The sequence below is a fragment of the Sus scrofa genome, chromosome Y (genome assembly GCF_000003025.6).
Source record: "Sus scrofa isolate TJ Tabasco breed Duroc chromosome Y, Sscrofa11.1, whole genome shotgun sequence".
NCBI classification, from domain to species: Eukaryota; Metazoa; Chordata; class Mammalia; order Artiodactyla; family Suidae; genus Sus; species Sus scrofa.
This window is the reverse complement of record NC_010462.3, coordinates 5,283,780-5,303,206: the sequence shown is the minus strand read 5'-3', so window position 1 is coordinate 5,303,206 and position 19,427 is coordinate 5,283,780. Positions and strand designations below refer to the sequence as shown.

Here is a 19,427-nt window from a genome sequence, read left to right as displayed (position 1 = left end):
CGTGCATGGGGGCGGGGGTAGGGGGTACGGCGTGCGGGGTGGGTGCACCTGGGGTTGCACTGGGGGCTGTGTGTGGGGTCGAGGGAGGTTTGAATGCTGCCCTCACGCTCAGTGAAGCCCCTTCCCCATAAGCCCTACGTGGGCCTTTCAGGGCCTGGGTGGCCATAAGTTGACCCCGTGAGGTTAGCAGGCAGGCGGTGGTTGCGGTGAGACGCACAGGACCAATTCCAGAGCCTGGGGGCAGGTCACCTCGGGACACACAGCGCCCTAAGCATCCTCCTTTGCTGTCCCTACCCGGTTCTGCATGTCCCAGGGCTCCTGTTCTGATGGTTGTGTTTCTTTGTGACACTTTGAGCTGTGCGTGTGGATGGGACCTCGCCCCGCCCCCCGCCCCGGCAGCTGCTATTTCTTTGCATATTTTTGTATCCGAACAAGGCACCTTTCCTAGAAAGAATCACCTCAGGTGTTTTTCTTGGCCTGCATTTTGTGTGGGGTTTTTTGCATTAAACTTTATTGAAATATAGTTAATTTACGATGTTATGTTATTTTCTGGTGTACAGCAAAGTGACTCAGTCATATATATATATATGTATATATAACTTTATATGTATGTAAACTTTTATATTTTTAGTACTCTTTTCCATTATGTCTTAAGACAGTGAATGTAGTTCCCTGTGCTGTGCAGTGGAATCGTGTTTCCACACTAGCAGATCCATGTCCTACACACTGGTTGGCATCCACGAACCCCAAACTCCCCGTCCATCCCGCTGCCTCCCCCGCTCCCTCGGCAACCACAGGTCTGTTCTCCACGTCTCTGAGTCTGTTTCTCTTTTGTAGGCAGGTTCATTTGTGCCATATTTTGTGAATCTAATCCACATAGGAGCATCTCACATCGAATTTGTCTTTCTCTTGGACTGACTTGGTATAAGCATCTCTGTGTCCAGCCATGTCGCTGCAAACGCTTTTGCCGGTGCTTGAGAATCAGTCAGCATAGGTTGGGGCTCTCTGTTCCTTGAAAGTCGAAAGGCGCTGATAAAAGACCATTGGCAGCCTTCCCGCCTCTTCTGGACGATGTGCTTCCGTTTCTTTTCCCGCGTCTCCCACATTCGTTGGTCTGACGGGTCCTTGTTTCCTTGATTTCATCGTGAGAGTGTCTGTTCCTCAGAGGAGTATCCTTCTCTTGGGAGGTGCATGTTGTGGTTGTTAGTTGAGCACGTTATTGAGATCTTGGAAATACACACCTGTGATTTGAAAACCTTCCTGCGGGAGACTCGTGCCTATTTGTAAATGTGCGTTTGCAGCCTTGTCAAGTATATTACTCATTCCTGTCTAGCTTCTTCTTTCTTCCTTCCTTCCTCCCTCTGTCCCTCTCTTTCTGTCTTTCTTTCTCTCTCTCCCTTTCTCTTTCTTTTTCTTTCCCCCCGTCTTTGTTTCTTTTTCTTTTCTTTTTTTTAGGGCCACACCTGCGGCATATGGAGGTTCCCAGGCGAGGGGTCGAATCAGAGCTACACCTGCCGGCCTACACCACAGCCACAGCAACGCGGGATCTGAGCCGCATCTGAGACCTACACCGCAGCTCAGGGCAACGCCGGATCCTTAACGCACTGAGCAAAGCCAGGAATCGAACCTGCATCCTCATGGAGACTAATTAGCTTCGTTACCACTGAGCCGCAAGGGGAACTACAGCCAACTTTCTCTTTTCCTTCCTTCTTTCCTTCCCTCCTTCCTTCCTGTCAGATCTCAAAGGCGTCCCTTCCGTTCTCCCATCACCATTTCGGTTCCATCCTCTTGGCACTGCCTGTGGGAGTCCCTGAGAAACGGGACGCAAAACTGTGTCATGCGGAGAAAATGGCTCATCACGGCCGTGCCTGCACTTGGCCTGGGCGTTGGACCCCAAGGTCGTGATTCACTTACTCCCGTTCATTCAGTTCCGAATTCTCTCCCCTTGTCTGCACAGGGCCAGCCCTGCTTGCTTCTGGCTTCTCTGCCTGATACTCTTCAGGCTTTGAAGGTTCTATCCCAGCTTTAAAAACAAACAAACAAACAAACGGAAAGGGCTGCAGTCCACCTGCAGGAGAATTCACCTTTTCCACTCGCTCCGGCTGCCACTCGCTGCCCATTCTTCTTCTTCCAAGTGGCATCCCCTCCCTCTTTCCAGCATCTCTTGGTCTTGCTACCCGGACAACTGGTATACCTCCTATTTGCCAGGCATCGGCCAGGCAGATATCCTGTGTCTTCACTTCTAGGGGTGCCTGAATATTCTGAAACTCTCTCCACCACCTTCCATTCCTCTCATTATCCAGGTAGAAATGATACCAGTTCTTGATATCTTTTTTTTTTTGCTTTTTAGGGCTGCACCTGTGGCATATGGAGGTTCCCAGAGCTTCAGCTGCCAGCCTGCACCACAGCCACAGCCACACCAGACTCAAGCAGAGTCTGCGACCTACACCACAGCTCACGGCAACACCGGATCCTTCACCCACTGAGCGAGGCCAGGGATTGAACGTTCGTCCTCATGGACACTGGTCGGGTTCATTTCCACGGTGCCACAGCAGGAACTCTGAAATGAAGGTGTCCTTGACGGCAGTCCAGGTAGATAAAAACGTCACCTGTGTCTCCCTCTCCCACTCCCTGCCAGGAGCCCTGCTGCGTCACGTACCCTGTGCCCTCTCACCGAACTCACGGTTGGCTGTTGCAGCCCCTGCTTGAGTTTCCGGTGACCCCTCACACGCGTGAGTCCCCGGCTCCTGTGGGTGGTCAGCCCTGGTGCCTCGTCTGGCTGTGGGGGGCTCCTTCCTCTGCAGCCTGTCGTCTGCATTTCTGTTTGCAGGGAGGCAGCTGGTGTGCAGGGAGCGCCCTGCTGTCCCAGCTGTGGGGCTGGATTTGGGGGGGGGCTCTTATTTCCTGTGCAGGGTCCCCAACCTTGCAAAGGAGAGCAGTGGGGGGGGGGGCAGCTCCTGAATGGACGTCGAAAGTCGCTGCTGATGACAAGAGTGGGCAGAAAGGAAGCCAGACCCGCGCCCGACGTGAGAGGCAAAGCTCTCGGCGTGGAGCGTCTGTACCCATGTTTCTGGTCACTTCTGGACCTTTTCCCCTGAAGGGCAAGGAGGAAGCATCCTCTGACTTTTCAAAGATGCGGAGACAGTGCTGTGTTTCTGGAGGCTGAGTGTGTGGGTCCACCGTCCGTTTGTCACGGGTTCTCGTTCGAAGCTGTTGTGCAGGTTTTCCTTTTTTTTTTTTTTTTTTTCCAAACTACCTTTTCGGGAGTGTTCTGGGGGGGCGTTAGAGCAGTGTGTCAGGAATTCCTATCCAGGTGGCACCGTGTTCTAGAGCGTCCCAACTCCCTGTGGCACAACTCCCTTTTCCTCCATCGGTCACCGCCTGATGCAGAACAGGAAGGAATCACGTGACAAAAGGCAACTTAGGAAACATACAAAAGGGGAGTTCCCAGTGTTGCTTTTGTTGGTGGTGTTGTTTATTTGTTTTTTTTTTAATTCCCCCAATATATAATTTTTTTTTCTACTGTACAGCATGGTGACCCAGCCACACACACATGTACACATTCTCTTTTCTCACATGGTCAGGCTCCGTCATAAATGACTGGACAGGGTTCCCAGTGCCACACAGCAGGATCTCATGGCTCATCCACTCCAAAGGCAATAGTCTGCATCTCTGAACCCCAAGCTCCCCATCCACCCCGCTCCCTCCCCCTCCCCCTCGGCAACCACAAGTCTGTTCTCCAAGTCCATGAGTTTCTCTTCTGTGGAAAGGCTCCTTTGTGCCATATGTTAGAGTCCAGATATAAGTGACATCATATGGTATTTCTTTGTCTTTCTGACTGACTTCACTCAGGATGAGAGTCTCTAGTTCCATCCATGTTGCTGCAAATGGCATGATTTTGTTCTTTTTTATGGCTGAGGAGTATTCCTTTGTATATATACACCACATCTTCTTAATCCAGTCATCTGTTGATGGACGTTTGCTGGCGGGGGTGTGGAGAAAAGGGAACCCTCCTGCACTCTTGGTGGGAATGGAAATTGGTACAACCACTATGGAGAACAGTATGGAGGTACCTTAGAGAACTATACAGAGAACTGCCATAGGACCCAACAATCCCAGTCTTAGGCATATATCCAGACAAAACTTTCCTAAAAAAAGACACATGCACCTGCATGTTCATTGCAGCACTACTCACTGTCCACAGCCAAGACGTGGAAACAACCCAAATGTCCATTGACAGTGTTGCTTTAAAAAAAAAATCACTGGAGGAGTTCCCTGGTGGCTCAGTGGCTTAAGGATCTGACTTTGTCACCACTTGTGGCTCTGATTACAGCTGTGGCATGGGTTCGATCCGTGGCCCAGGAAGTTCTGCGTGCCACAGGGGTGGTCAAAAGTTAAAAATAAAAATCTAAAAGATGGTGCAGATGAATCTGTCTACAGAAGAGAAACAGACTCACGGACACAGAGAACAGACTTGGGGTTGCCAAGGGGGAGGGGGCAGGGTGTGGGCTGGACGGGGAGTTTGGGGTTCGTAGATGCAAACTACGACACTGAGAATGGATGAGCCCTGAGGTGCTGCTGTGTAGCACAGGGGACTCTATCCAGTCTCTTGGGATAGACCAGGATGGATTATGAGAAAAAGGATATATGTATGTAAGCCCGCGTCACTGGGCTGTACAGCAGAAGTTGATACACACTGTACATCAACTATACTTTAATAAGAATATAAATAAAACAAGTTTAAAAAGAATATAAAGGGGAAAAAACCACTGGCTTCAGCAAACGTAACGTGACCATTGATTTAAAAAAATTCCTAAACGCATCCACCCTCCGTTCCTGAACGGGTCTTGATGCTCCAGGTCAAGACCCATTCACAGAATCGTGCCCCTCCCTAGACCTCGCCAGTAACGCTGATCCGGAAGCATGCCCACCCCGCTCCCACTGTCAGTTTCTAGGGGAAATATTGAAAGCACACCCTCCCGCGTCCTCTGTGGCTGTGTGACTTCATGCCGAAGATGCTGAGCAGGGCAGGGTATCCTCACAGGTCCCTTTTGAGTGAGCAGCAGTATAGGTACCTTCTCAAGCAAACGCTTTTGCTGGCTCTCAGGTGCAATGATGTTTAACACACGCCACAGCAACCACAAAACAGCAGACTCCTGCAGGTGCCTCTCGCCGCTCAGGTGCATGCTGCAGAGGGTGCTGGACTTTGGGATGTGGAAGCCGTACTCCCTTCTGTTGCGGGGTCCTGGAACCACAGGCATCTCTGTGAGCACGTTCCTGAGAGCTGACCCTCGAGAAACCCAAGGTGATCCTACAGCAGAACCAGCAGTGACCGGGCATGAACCACGCTGCTGCAGGGGGACCAAGAAAACGGCCCTCCACTCACAAGGGTTGTGTGGTGTGGACGTCAGGATCCTTTTCTGAGTTCAGGTGGTTGTTGGATGACCGCTGGTCCTTGAGGTCGTCGGTCTGAGAGTCGGACTGTCCTGCTGGCTCTTGGTGGGGGCTGCTCCCAGCTCCCAGAAGCTGTCCTGAGGGTCTTGGCCCCTGGCCTGCTCACAGCAAGGCAGCTTATGTCCTCCAGGCCAGCCGGAGAATCACCTGCTGAGTCTGCTTGCAAGAGGGACTGTTACAGAATGAAGTCCAGGCATGGGGTGACATCTCGTCATCTTTGCCATATGCTGTTGACTCGAGGCAGGTCACAAAGTCCCAGCCTCACTCAAGGAAAAGAAGTCATGAAGGACGTACCCCAGGGGAGTTCCCATTGTGGCTCCACAGGTTAGGAACCCAACATAGTGTCCCCAAGGATGCGAGTTCAATCCTTGGCTTCGCTCAGTGGGCTAAGGATCTGGCGTTGCCAAAAGCTGTGGTGTAGGTCGCAGATGCAGCTCGGATCCTGCTGTGGCTGTGGTTGTGGTGTAGACCAGCAGCAGCTCTGATTTGACCCCTAGCGTGGGAACCTCCATGTGCCGCGGGTGTGCCCCCCCCCAAAAAAAAGACATTGAGGGTCTTTTTAGTGTAAGTTCCCCAGGATGAACCTTCTTCAGTTTCTAACCCAGTGCTACTTCCCAGAGGGTTCAAAGTTAACCTGTTTAGAAGTCATCTTAGTGGCTTAATGATTGGAAGATAACCAGGCTTTTTTTTTCCCCTTTCCAGTGGAGTTTTTATATTGCGACCTGGCGTCCATGAAGTCTATCCGGCAGTTTGTCCAGAAGTTCAAGATGAAGAAAATCCCTCTCCACGTCCTGGTCAATAACGGTGAGTTCTGGTGAAGTCCAGAGGCAGGTCGGACACAGACAGGAGCCCTAGCCCTCCTTTGGGAAAGCGGGTGGGGTTCCCTTGGAAACCCACGACTCTCGGGGCCAGTTGTTGCCGCTGCTTCGTTCCACTGGTGTGTTTGGCTGTTAACTGGTGCTGGTGTTAGCAGAGTAATTGTAGGACGTTGCTTTGAAATGCTGTAAAGTGTGATGCTGTGTCCTGTGGATTCGATACTTGGACTAGTCCACTTGGGCTAAGACGGACCAGGAAGCTGTGAAGGGTCGAGTGTTGTCACAGGTGTTATTTTATCAAAACCTCCGTGTGCTTCCATGATTGGGAACCAGTGAAGGGTCGAGTGTTGTTACAGGAGTTATTTTATCAAAACCTCCTTGTGTTTCCGTGATTATCATCAGTTCGGCTCATTCCTGTTCAAATTTAAGATGTTGCTTTCAGCACTGGAGACCCAGGATCGAAAGGAGATAAATAGTTCAATTAATGCAGCAAAAGGAATAGATGGGACTCAAAGGGCTACTGCCACTGCAGTTTTTCCCAACTCTGTAAAACGTGTCAAATTATTCGTATTGTGGACGGCAGGGAAGGCTAGGACCCTCATGACTTGTCTTGAGCCCCACGTGGATAATCCAGGATAATTTTTTGCATCTAAAGACCCTCCATCCTTTTTCCAAAGTCCCTCTGGCTGGTTCCCGCTTTTCCCAGGTATTGTCATGACCCCGGCTCAGGGCGTGGGCAGATCTCGGGGTGGGCGGGGACTTCATGCTTCCTTCTGAGGCACGTGACATCCTAACACGTGTCTATCTGATTCCGCTCCCAAGACCTGCGTGCTGTCTTCTTTCTCTTTGTCTGGTGCCTTCCGTCTTCTGTTTTTCGTCATAGTCATAGGGTTGGAGGGCAGGATCTGAGCCACATAGAGATACCTCTGCTCCATCCACTTGTTGAATTGGAAATGCTCCCTTAAGGGAAAAACACGGCACGGAAAACTGTCCGTAGGGTTTGTCTCCAGTGCGGCAGGGATGCGTCTGTGGCTGCCTACGAAACACCTGCCAGCTGGCACTGTTCCTTCGACTTAGCCCAGGGGGGTGGACACTGCGTGGTGCTCTTGCGGGCAGATCTCCTTGGATGGTTCAGAATGATTTTAATCTTTATTTCTTCTCCCCAGGACTCTGTTGATACTTTTCAGGTTTCTGCACATGATTATGCCTGAAACCTACTGGCAGAAATCAATGATTTTGCAGGACACGGCCACGTGGGGCACCTCCGTCTGTGCTCTGAGGGGCGGGCTTGCTTTGTGGAGGGTTTCTCAGTCTCCTCAGTGAGTGGGATGACACTGTACACAGGGCCACCTGTGCAGAGACGCTGGAGGGAGGGATGGTGGAGACGGGTCCAGCCACACCTCCTGTCTCCTCGTTACCTTCAACACCCTGACGGGTCAGGGATGGGGCCACGTTCTCAGAGGGCCACTTGGCCGTGGCCGTGTGTGCATGCTAGTCCGGGAACCCATCAGAACTGTATGAGCTGAGGTTCTTTGCTGCAGCCTCCCAGCATCCTTGCGGTGCAGCCTTCCCTGAGCCAGGAAGCAGGACAATCAGGAATCTCCATTCTGACAGATGTCTTCGCCCAGCAGGTGTCACCCTGCTCTGGGTCACCAGAGGTTTAGTGGGAAATACGGCTGCCAAGCATGTTTGCTGGTGTGGCTATAGCTCAGGGGCGTGGAGGGCGGGGGGACACCAGCAGAAACAGGCTTATCAATGCATTCTCCATAATTAACCTTCTACCCCTAGGTTTTGGTTTTGGTTTTTAAGGGGGAGCACCTAAAGTAATTTAGGTTGTATGCAATGCATTGTTGACTCTTCTATGTCTTCACCATGTAAAAAAAATCGAGGTACAGGGAGTTCCTGTCATGGCTCAGTGGTGAACGAACCTGACTTATTCCCCATGAGGATGCGGGTTTGATCCCTGGTCCTGCTCAGTGGGTGAAGGATCCGGTGTGGCTGTGAGCTGTGGTGTAGGTCACAGATGCATCTTGGATCCACAGTGCTGTGGCTGTGGTGTAGACCGGCAGCGACAGCCCCGATTCAACCCCTAGCCTGGGAGCCTCCATGTGCCTTGGGTGTGGCCCTAAAAAAGACAAAAGACAACAAAAATATTAAAGTATAATATATTTACAGTGTCATGTTAATTGAAGGTGTACAGAAAAATGATTCAGTCCTATATCTGTATGTAGAAAACTAACGATAGAACGAGATACCATATCTAGATACAGACATATATTCTTTTCTAGATTCTTTCTCCGTGTCAGATATTACGAATATTGTTGGAGTTCCCTGTGCTAGGTAGTAGGTCCTTGTTGTTTGTCTCTTTTATGTATAGTGGTCTGCGTCTGTTGATACCAACCTCCTAACTTATTCTCCCCCCTCCTCCTTTGGTAACCGGAAGTTTGTTCTGTCTGTGAGTTTGTTTCCTAGGTACGTTCCTTTGTGTCCTCTTTTAGATTCCACATATTAGTGATATCACATGATGTTTGTCTTTATCTGACTTTCTTCACTTAGTATGAGAATCTCTAGTTCCATCCATGTTACTGCAAATAGCATTCTTGCATTTTTTGGGTTTTTGTTTTTTGTTTTTTGGCTTTTTAGGGCTGCATCCATGGCATATGGAAGTTCCCAGGCTGAGGGCCACATTGAAGCTGCAGCTGCCCGCCACCGTAACACCAAGTCTGAGCCTCATCTGTGATCTACACCACAGCTCATGGCAATGCCAGATCCTTAACCCACTGAGGAGGCCAGGGATCAAACCCACATCCTCTTGGACACTAGTTGTGTTTGTTACCACTGAGCCATAATGGGAACTCTCTTTTGTTCTTTTTCATGGCTGAGTAGTATTCCATTGTGTATAAGTACCACATCTTCTTTATCCATTCATCTGTCATGGACCTTTAGGTGGCTCCCGTGTCTTGGCTTGTGAATAGTGCTGCCGTGAACAAGGGGTGTGTGTATCTTTTCAAATTATGTTTTTCTGCAGACAGATGCCCAGGAGTGGGATTGCTGGATCCTATGGTAGGTCTATAGTTAGTTTTCTGAGGAACCTTCGTCATGGCTGCACCGATTCACATTCCCACCCACAGTGCAGGAGGGGTCCCTTTTCTGCGCAGCCCCTCCAGCATTTGCCATTTGTGGGCTTATTCACGGTGGCCATTCTGACCGGTGTGAGGCGGTACCTCATTGTGGTTTTGATGTGCATCTCTCTGATAATGAGGGCATCAGGATGTGGATGGCTGGGGGACATTGTTGTGTCTCCCACGCAGAGATTAGGGCGTGGACATCTTGGCGACATTAACCTGTCGCCTCTCCCTCTTGTAGTCGGTAATTCCCAGGCCAGGAAATACAGGGATAAACAGGAGCCCTTGACCTCACGCACATCCCTCTTCAGCCAAGGACTCACATTAAACAAAGACTTATTCTGTGCAGTGCCCCACCCTGGAAATGCAGAGACCGTCGCATGGGGAGCTGTGACCTGCCACGGGGCTTCCCAGCCACGGCTCCTGCCGATGCCATTTCCAGGAGCCGGAACCAGAGTGCAGTTACTGCAGGGCCACTCGCCGAGGCTGCATGTTGTGTTTGCTCCCCTTGTGTGTCACCCCCTTTATTTTTATTTTATTTTATGATGATTATGATGATGATTTTTTTTAGGGCTGCACCTACAACACATGGAAGCTCCCAGGCGAAGGGTTGTATCACAGCTGCAGCTGTAGGTCTGCACCACAGCCACAGCAGCGTGGGATCCAAGCCCCATCTGTGACCTACACCACAGCTCATGGCAACGTTGGATCCTTAACCCACTGAGGGAGGCCGGGGATCAAACCTGCTTCCTCATGGACACCATTTGGGTTCTTGACCCACTGAGCCACAATGGGAAATCCCAGCTTTGTGCTTTGCATGTTTAAAATGTATTCTTTCTTTTTGCGTTCGTTTTGCAAGCTTTTCATGAATCGCAATGACTGAAAACAAAGCTTGAAAACAGAAGGACCCTGGAGTTCCCACTGTGGCTCAGCTGGTTAATGACCTGATATTATGGAGTTCCCTTTGTGGCTCAGTGGTTGACGAATCCGACTAGAAACCACGAGGTTGTGGGTTTGATCCCTGCCCTTGCTCAGTGGGTTAATGATCCAGCGTTGCTGTGGCTGTGACAGCTCTGATTCACCCCCTAGCCTGGGAACCTCCATATGCTGCAGGAGCGGCCCTAGAAAACGCAAAAAGACAAACAAACAAACAAACAAACAAAAAACCCGATATGAGGAGGATGTGGGTTCAAGCCCTGGCCTTGCTCGTTGGGTTAAGGATCCCGCGATGCTGTGAGCTGCGGTGTAAGTTGCAGATGCGGCTCAGACCCGTGTTGCTGTGGCTGTGGTGTAGGTCCTTAGCTGCCCCTCCGATTTGATCCCTAACCTGGGAACGTCCATACGCGGAGGGTGTGGCCCTAAAAAGAAGAAACAAGAAAGGAAAAAAAAAAAAAAAAGTCTATCGTCCCCAAATAAAAACAAATACCTAGAATCTTTTAGAAAGAAGATAAAAAAGCAAACAGAAAGACACTGATGTTTTATGATTAGCAAAGAAAGGGAAGGGCCGAATGAAATGATTTTTGAGTATTTATGCGTGTGTTCTTGTTGGCGTCGAGGGGACGTCCGGTGTTGTGGCAGGTTCGGGTGCGCCGCGAAGCGACTCAGTCACACATAGACACACATGCATGCTCTTCGGAGTCTCTTCCCACACAGGCCATCACGGCGAGTGGAGTAGATGGCCTACAGTTTAAAGGGAGCATTTGGGATTTTGTTCGAGGGTTCGGTGCTTCAGACATGGACTATTTTTGCCTTCGCCAGCGCGACAGAAATAGAAGCGCACCGCCTGGCTTGGTCCGTGGGGCTCTGCGGCCCGGCCTGATCGCTGGAAGGCCTCATACGGAGCCGGTCCATATGCAGCTGGCGTTTGCATCAGAAGTTGATTCATGCTGTTCGCCATCCTCCAGCCAGAACCTGGGTAGGTTTGTAAGCCCCGCTCAGGATGGATGCTGGGTCCTTGAGCCTTGATCGAGTTTTTCCCGTACTTCTCCCGGATGCATTGCCAAGATCAAGAATTACTGAAACAGGAATGCCCGCCGATGCTCAGCAGGTTCTGAACCCGCCTCGTTCGATCCCTGGCCTCGCTCTGTGGATTAAGGATCCGGCATTGCCGTGAGCTGTGGTGTAGGTTGCAGACGCGGCTCAGATCTGGAGTTGCGGTGGTTGGGGTATCGACTGGCAGCGGCAGCTCCGATTCGACCCCTAGCCTGGGAACTTCCATATGCTGCAGGTGCTGCCCCCCCAAAAAAAAAGAAAAAAAAGAATTAGTAAAAATGATGTCCCCTCCCCCAGATAAAGACGGCAGCCATCAGTCTGAAAATGAAGAGAGACGCCTGCCTGCCCAGATCCGTAGGCACCTAGTCTTGGGTAGAGTTCTTCCTTCATTCTCTTCATTCATTCATTTATTCTTTCCTCCCACCAAGCAGCGCAGGGCCCCGGGGACCGATGGCCGTCAGAGCCGTTCTTCCCAGCAGTGGCCTCAGTGGCCTTGGCACCTGCAGAGCAGTGAGATCACAGGGACGGGGTGCCGATGTCTTGGGGGCCGGTGCCTGCGCGGTTTCCTTTTTCTCGCACTTGGCATTTTTCTCTGCTCTCTCCCGGGAAAGCGGTGACTCGGGGCGCGTGCCTTCCTGTTGGGCAGGTGGGACCTGAATGTGTGTGGACCGCCTGTCACCCCCAGATAGAACGGTTCGCTGGTGGGTGGCGGTATCCCTGGCACGTCTTGGGGACCAGAAGGCACTTAGATGTCCCTTTGCTGCAGGTGGCAGTGCTTGGGGGCCACTGGACCCGATGGGTTCAAATTCCCACACGGCCAGCGGACCCATCCCTTCCTGCTCCCAGCCAGCTGTGGAGCTTCCAGAACTGGGTCCCAAAAACAAAACACAGGGGCTTGGCAGTTACCCAGAGGCTGCGGAGTCATCTGAGCCAGCAGCCTCCAGAGTCACCTGAGCCAGCAGCGCTGGAAAGAGTCGGGTATTTATGGTCACATGGTCCCAGGAGCCCTTGCCTCTGCACTGGAGGGTCTGGCGGGGCGTTTCCAGCTGAGATAGTTGCTCATCGAAGAGGGAAAGAGGGGGTGGGATGGACGGGGGGTGTGGGGTTGGCAGGTGCACCCTGAGGTCTATGGAATGACGGGCCATCGGGGACCTGCTGAGCAGCACAGGGGGCGCTCCCCAGGATTCTGTGATCGGCTGTGTGCAGAAAGGATCACATCAACTCTAGCGCAACGAAACTTTAAAAAATGAAAGAAAAAAAAAAAAAGGAAGGAAATAGTCTCATTCAGTATTGGCACCAAAGATAATGAAAATCTTCTGAATAAATTTTTAGCATGTTAAAAAGATTCCGTTTTATGAATTAACATATAGTAAGTCCATACCCAGTCTAAAGAAGGCCTTGCAAAAACACGGTAGGTCTTTGATCAAAATATAGATGACAAGCATTCCAGAAACAGTCTTGTTACAAAAAAAGTGGTTTTTTTTTTTGTTTTTGTTTTTGTTTTTTTTTTGGTCTTTTTAGGGCCTCACCTGCAGCATATGGAGGTTCCCAGGCTAGGGTCCTAATCAGAGCTGTAGCCACCGGCCTACGCCAGAGCCACAGCAACGCAGGATCTGAGCTGCTGTGTCTGTGACCTACACCACAGCTCATGGCAATGCCGGATCCTTAACCCACGGAGCGAGGCCAGGGATCGAACCCGCACCCTCATGAATGCTGGGCGGGTTTGTTAACTGCTGAGCCACGACAGGAACGCCACAAAAACCTTATTTACAAAACAGAGACTCAGGGATTTTGAAATCAAAGTTATGGTGACCCAAGGGGACAGGTGGGGGCAGGGAGGGACGGGGGGGGGTGGTGGTGTATGGGGTTGGCAGGTGCACCCTGAGGTCTATGGAATGACAGGCCAGCGGGGACCTGCTGAGCAGCACAGGGAGCGCTCCCCAGGATTCTGTGCTCATCTCTGTGGGAAGAGAAGCTGAAAGAGAAGGGCTGTAGGTTCATGGACCCCTGAGTCCCTTTGCTGTACACCTGAAACGGACACAACGTCGTAAATCAACTCTACTTCAACACCATTTTGAGATTAAAAAAAAAAAAAAAAAAGGAGTTTCTGCAGTGCCTCCGCAGGTAAACGACCCAACAGAGTCTCCACGAGGATGCGGGTTCAATCCCTGGCCTCCCTCAGTGGGTTGAGGCTCTGGTGTTGCTGGGAGCTGCCCGGTAGTTCAGATAGGGCGTTACTAACCCGCCGAGCCACAGCGGGAGGTCCATCCCTCGGGGAGGAGCCCATCTTTTTTCTGGCTCTTTTCCCCAAGCTGCGCTCGGCTAGGCTGATGCTTTCTCGGAGGCTGACTAACAAGGCGTGACTGCTCAACCCCCTGGCCTGCTGACAGCATCCTTTTATGTACTTAAAAAAGACAAATGCCGCTGCGTGCCATCGCGCGGCCGTCGCCCCCCCCACTCCCGGGCACCGTCACGCGTTCCATAAATACCGCGGTCGGCGTGAAAGGTGCCACCAGCGCCTCCTGTGGGACGTTTTGCCTTTTAAAAATGGAAGTGGGCGTGGCGCTTCTCGGCATCGCGCTTCATCACGCGTGAGTCACGGGCAGGGTCCCGCGTTGCGGGTCCCGCCTCCGGGGGGCCGCAGCCCCCGTGCATCTTCCCTGCGGAGCAGCCCCCGGGCGGGCTGGGCGCTGCCGGGGCGCGAGGGGTGGGCGGCTGTGCCCACGGGGCTGCCGTGGGACAGTGGTCTTTTCCCCATCGAGGCCGTTGATGCCCAGAAGGCGCTCAGCGGGCTCTGGCTCTGCCTGAGTCCCCTTGAACGCGTCCTCTGCCCGAAGCAGCCTCCCTGGCCGTCGGGGGTCAGGGAGCATCTGCCAGAATCTGTCATTGGAGCGGCCGGGTGACAGCAATGCATGTTGTCATGGCCCCGGGGCTCCCTGGTGGCTTCTCGTTGACCGTCTGGTGCCTCCTCGCTGGGAAAGACGAAATGGGAACGGAGCAGCTGGAACTCGCCTGGTCTGAGGGATGGGAGCCCACATTGTCCTTCAGCCGAGGTCACCGGGAACCTGACCACAGGGCCCTGGCCAGGAGCAGGCCAGCTGCTCCGCCCCGGTGGCGGGAAATCCAGAGTCATACATCGGCGTGAAGGTCTGCTGGCCCTGAGTCTCCTGGCTGTTTCCCTGCTCCTGATGTACCAGGAATCAAGGACCATCTTTCTTTTCTTTTCTTTTTTTCTTTTTACAGCTTCACCTGCAGCATGTGGAGGTTCCCAGGCTAGGGGTCGAATTGGAGCTGCCGCTGCAGGTCTACACCCCAGCCACAGCAACACCAGATCCAAGCTGCACTTGTGACCTGCACCCCAGCTCATGGCAACGCCAGATCCTTAACCCACTGAGTGAGGCCAGGGATGGAACCTGCATCCTCGTGGATCCTGGTTGGGTTCTTAACCTGCTGAGCCACGTCCCCTTCGCAGGCCCCTCGCCGTGAGCTCAGGTGCAGCCCTGGATTCTGACACGTGTCTAGTGGCTGCAAGGTTATCCCTGGAGAGGAAGCTCTCTAGCCTGGAATTCAGCCTTCAGGCGGTTGCTGAAACGCCAGCACCACAGCAGTGCCACTTACCACCCCCAGTGTTTCCTCTTTATTTATTTTTATTGAAGTTGCTGTACAGTCTCATAAGTTACAGGTGTCCAATGGAGTGATTCACTATGTTTAAAGGTGATACATTGTTTAAAGTTATTATAAAATACTGTCGTCCCTATGCTGAACAATATGCCCCTCTACTTATTCCTCTTATACATATCCTCCATCTGTCTGTCCGTCTGTCCGTCTGTCTATCTATCTATCTATCTATCTATCTATCATCTATTATTTATCTATAACCTGTCTGTCCGCCTGTCTGTCCATCTATCCATCTATCTATGGTCTATCTGCCATCTGTGGATCATCTATCTCTATCATTTATATCTATCTGTCTGTCTGTCGATCTGTCATCTCTATCTTTCTATCTACCCCCCCCCTTATCTCTCTTTCTGTCTCCATCTATTTACTGAGGTGCAGGTGATGCCAGTAAGTTACAGGTGTATAGCCCAGTGAGTCACAATGTGTAAAGGTTATACTCCGTTTATAATCCTTATAAAATAGTGGTTCTCTTCCCATGTGGTACAATATCTCCTTGCAGCTTATGTTATACCTATGAGTTGGTAGCTCTTCCCCCCCTCCCCCCTTCCCGATCCCCACTGGTCACTGCCCGTTTGTCCTCTAGATCTGTGCGTCTGGTTCTATTTTGATATATTTACTAGTTTGTTGTAGTTTTTAGAGTCCCACCTATAACGGAGATTATATAGTATTTGTCTTTCTCTGACTTAGTTCACTAAGCACGATGCCCTGTACATCCATTCCTTTTGCTGCAAATGGCATGATTTCATTCTTTTTCGTGGCTGTGTAATATTCCGTTGTGTATATGGACCACATCTTCTTTATCCACTTCTCCATCACTGGAGACTGAGGTTGTTTCCATGCCTTGGCTATTGTGAATAGTGCTGCTGTGAACACTGAAGTGCATGCATCTTTTCAAATTAGAGTTTTTTTGTTTTTTTTTTTTTCTGGATAGATGCCCAGGAGTGGAATTACTGGGTCCTATGGTAGTTCTATTTTCATTGTTTAAGGAACCTCCATATAGCTGTGTGTATCTGCTCATCCCAAACTCCTAGTAAATTTGCTCTTAAAATTTGTTCTCTATGTCTGTGGGTCTGTTTCTGTTTTGTGGATAGGTTCATTTGTGCCATATTTTAGATTCCACATGGAAGTGGTATCATGTGATATTTATCTGTCTCTGACTTACTTCACTTAGTATGAGACTCTCTAGTTGCATCTGTGTTGCTGCAAATGGCATGATTTCATTCATTTTTTATGGCTGAGTAATATTCTATTGTATATATGCACTCCATCTTCTTTATCCACTCCTCTATTGATGGGCATTTAGGTGGCTTCCATGTCTTGGCTATTGTGAACAGTGCTGCTGTGAACATTGGGGGGCATGGAGTCCCTCAAATTAGAGTTTTCATTTTTTTCGGGATAGGCGCCCAGGAGTGGGATTGCTGGATTATATGGTAGTTCTAGTTTTAGTTTTTTAAGGAACCTCCACAGAGTAGTGATATCTGCTTATCCCAAACTCCTAATAAATTTATTTAAAATTTGTTTTCTATATCCGTAAATCTGTTTCTGTTTTGTAAAGAAGTTCATTTTTATCATATTTTAGATTCTGCATATAAGTGACATCATATGTCTTTGTCTGATTTATTTCATTTAGTATGAGCATTTCTAGGTCCATCCATGTTGCTACAAATGGCATAATTTCATTTTTTTTTTTCCCCTAGGGCTTCACCTGCGGCATATGGAGGTTCCCAGGCTAGGGGTCTAATTGGATCTGTAGCCGCCAGCCTACGCCACAGCTCACGGCAATGCCAGATCCTTAACCCACTGAGCACGGCCAGGGATCGAACCTGCAACCTCATGGTTCCTAGTCAGATTCGTTAACCACTGTGCCACGATGGGAACTCCCCTCATTCTTTCTATGGCTGAACGATATTTCACTGTGTATATGGACCACATCTTCTTGATCCCTTCTTCTGTCGATGGTGGCTTCCATGTCTTGGCTACTGTGAATCGTGTTGCTATGAATATGGGCGTGCATGTGTGTTTTCAAATTATAGTTTTTTTCTGGATAGATGCCCAGGAGTGGGATTGCTGGGTCATGTGGCAATTCTATTTTTAGTTTTTTAAGGAAACTCCGTACTGTTTTGCATCGTGGATGCACCAACTTACATTCCCACCGACAGTGCAGGAGGCGAACCTATATTTTAAAGTGCTTGGGTTGATCTCCAGGTCCACGCATGTTGCTGCAGATGGCATGATTTCATTCTTTTTTACGGCCGAATATTCCCCTGTGTATATATGGACCACGTCTTCCTTATCTTCTGCGTGAGTTCTGACGGGCACCGCAACCCCCTCTTCACATCAAATATTGGCGGCTGCAGGTGTATTTCAACACATTTCGTCCAATACGTGAAGACGCAGGTCGCGTGTTTTTGTCCAGGATGGAGCTGGCTCAGAGCTGGCTGTGAGGGCGGCAGGTGGGCGTGGCCAGAATGCACAGTCATGTCAAGGCCACGCCTCTGGGCGTGTTATCCCCGCCCCCTTCCCCGCCCTCCCAGTCCCCCGCCCTGCCCTCCATCCCCGTCTTCTCGTTTCTGCCTCTGCTGCGTCTGCAGCCCATCTTCCGTCACTGGTCCACTTCCATCCTCCGCTGTGGCCGCAGCCACCCACCTTCCTCCAGCTTTATTTTTTAAAGGTTGCTCACTACCTTGTTGCGCCCAGAGCTCTTTCCAGGCGCTGTGAAGACACAGCCCAACTCCGACGTCCTCTTTGCCTCAGGATTCTCTCCAGCGGGGAAGCTGCACTGGACTTGGGGACGTGCGGTCACGAGACCCAAGGCGGGGCCTGCCTGGGACCTGGGTGTGGAGGGGCAGGCAGGGTACCCTGTGTGTCCAGAGAGGGACCTCCCGGTCCAGCTGGGAAAAAAGTCCACAAATACATTTACTCACGCAAAATGCGTAGACAGAGAACTGCGGAGAGAAAGGCACACACAGGCACATCCATGTGTGTGCACATCAGATATATGGCTGTATATCCGCATACACAAACATGTGCATATACATGTTACATATGGAAATGCACGCACAGGCACATACAAATGGATATATACATGAACAAATACAAACCGTAGACACACACAAATACACCTGTGAAATACGCACGTATAAACGAACATCCAGTGCATGTACAGAGCATCACAAGTAGAAATGCCTACATAGGCGCCTAAACACACATGGATACGTATACAACATGCACGCATGTCCAAATGCATATCCTGTAAAATACACATATAGAAACAAACACACACACAAATGCGTATACAGAGGATTACAGGCGGAAATGCAAACACAGGCATGTGCACGTGTGTGTGTGCCTATATATAAAATACACAATATCTGCATATACAAATACACGTCTTTATAAAATACACACACACAAACCTGCACATACACAAATGCATGTACAGACAATGATAGGTAAACATGCGTACACATCCACGCAGAAATACACATATACACATATAGATCGATACACCCATGTCAGTGTAAAGAAGCACACACACACACACATGCAAATGCACATACACAGAGAAGTGTCTACACTTACAAGTTCAAACACATGTACACACACATACAGAAATGCATATGTGCATAAAAATTATACCCATATGCAAAAGCACTTGCCAATACCTGCACAGGTGCAAAGCCCCAGGATGGATATGCAAGTGGAGCTACATGGATGCCCCCTTCCACGTAAAGACATACAGCTGTGTGGTGAACTGTGAACCCTGGCACCTATGCAAATATCTCTGCTCGTACACTCACAAATATGCACACATGTACACATGCCTGGGCATGTCACATGCAAATGCAGGCATCCACACAAATACAGACACAGATGCATCTCCACGGGCAAATTCATAGGCATGCGTGGACCCTAGACGCCAGAGAAAACACAGGTATATGCTGGGTGGCATTTATAAACACACACCTGCATGCAAATGCAGACACAGATCCACGGACCGATGTGTGTATGTGCATATGTGAGCATATACACACAGAAAGACATGTACAGCACACACACACACATACGTGGGCATATACATGTGCGTTTGCAGTAAGCATTCAGATGCACACAGGTTATCTGCACGGATAAAATGCACGTCCCCATGTACCCAGGCAGGCAGTGCGCACGCACACACATGGGCGCATACACAGACATGCCTGTGGGCTGTCTCTGGAGAAGGACCCAAGCCTGGCTCATCACCTGTGCTGCAGCCCCAGGGGAGAGACTCAGGGACTGGGATTTTCAGGAGCTCTGCCCCCACAGGGCAGGCATGGGTGTTTCAAGCCCAGGGGTCCAGCACACGGCGCCACCGAATGTGCTC

The 19,427-nt window shown here is 50.4% G+C and overlaps 1 protein-coding gene across 1 annotated transcript in view; it reads left to right on the top strand.

Moving 5' to 3' along the window:
- The window catches only part of DHRSX (dehydrogenase/reductase X-linked), a gene marked incomplete at its 5' end in the record, with an annotated part of 126,427 nt that overhangs the window by 71,667 nt on the left and 35,333 nt on the right, over positions 1 to 19,427 (top strand). The window contains 1 exon segment of the mRNA XM_021080887.1: positions 6,157 to 6,258. Coding sequence (XP_020936546.1) covers positions 6,157 to 6,258 — 102 coding nt within the window.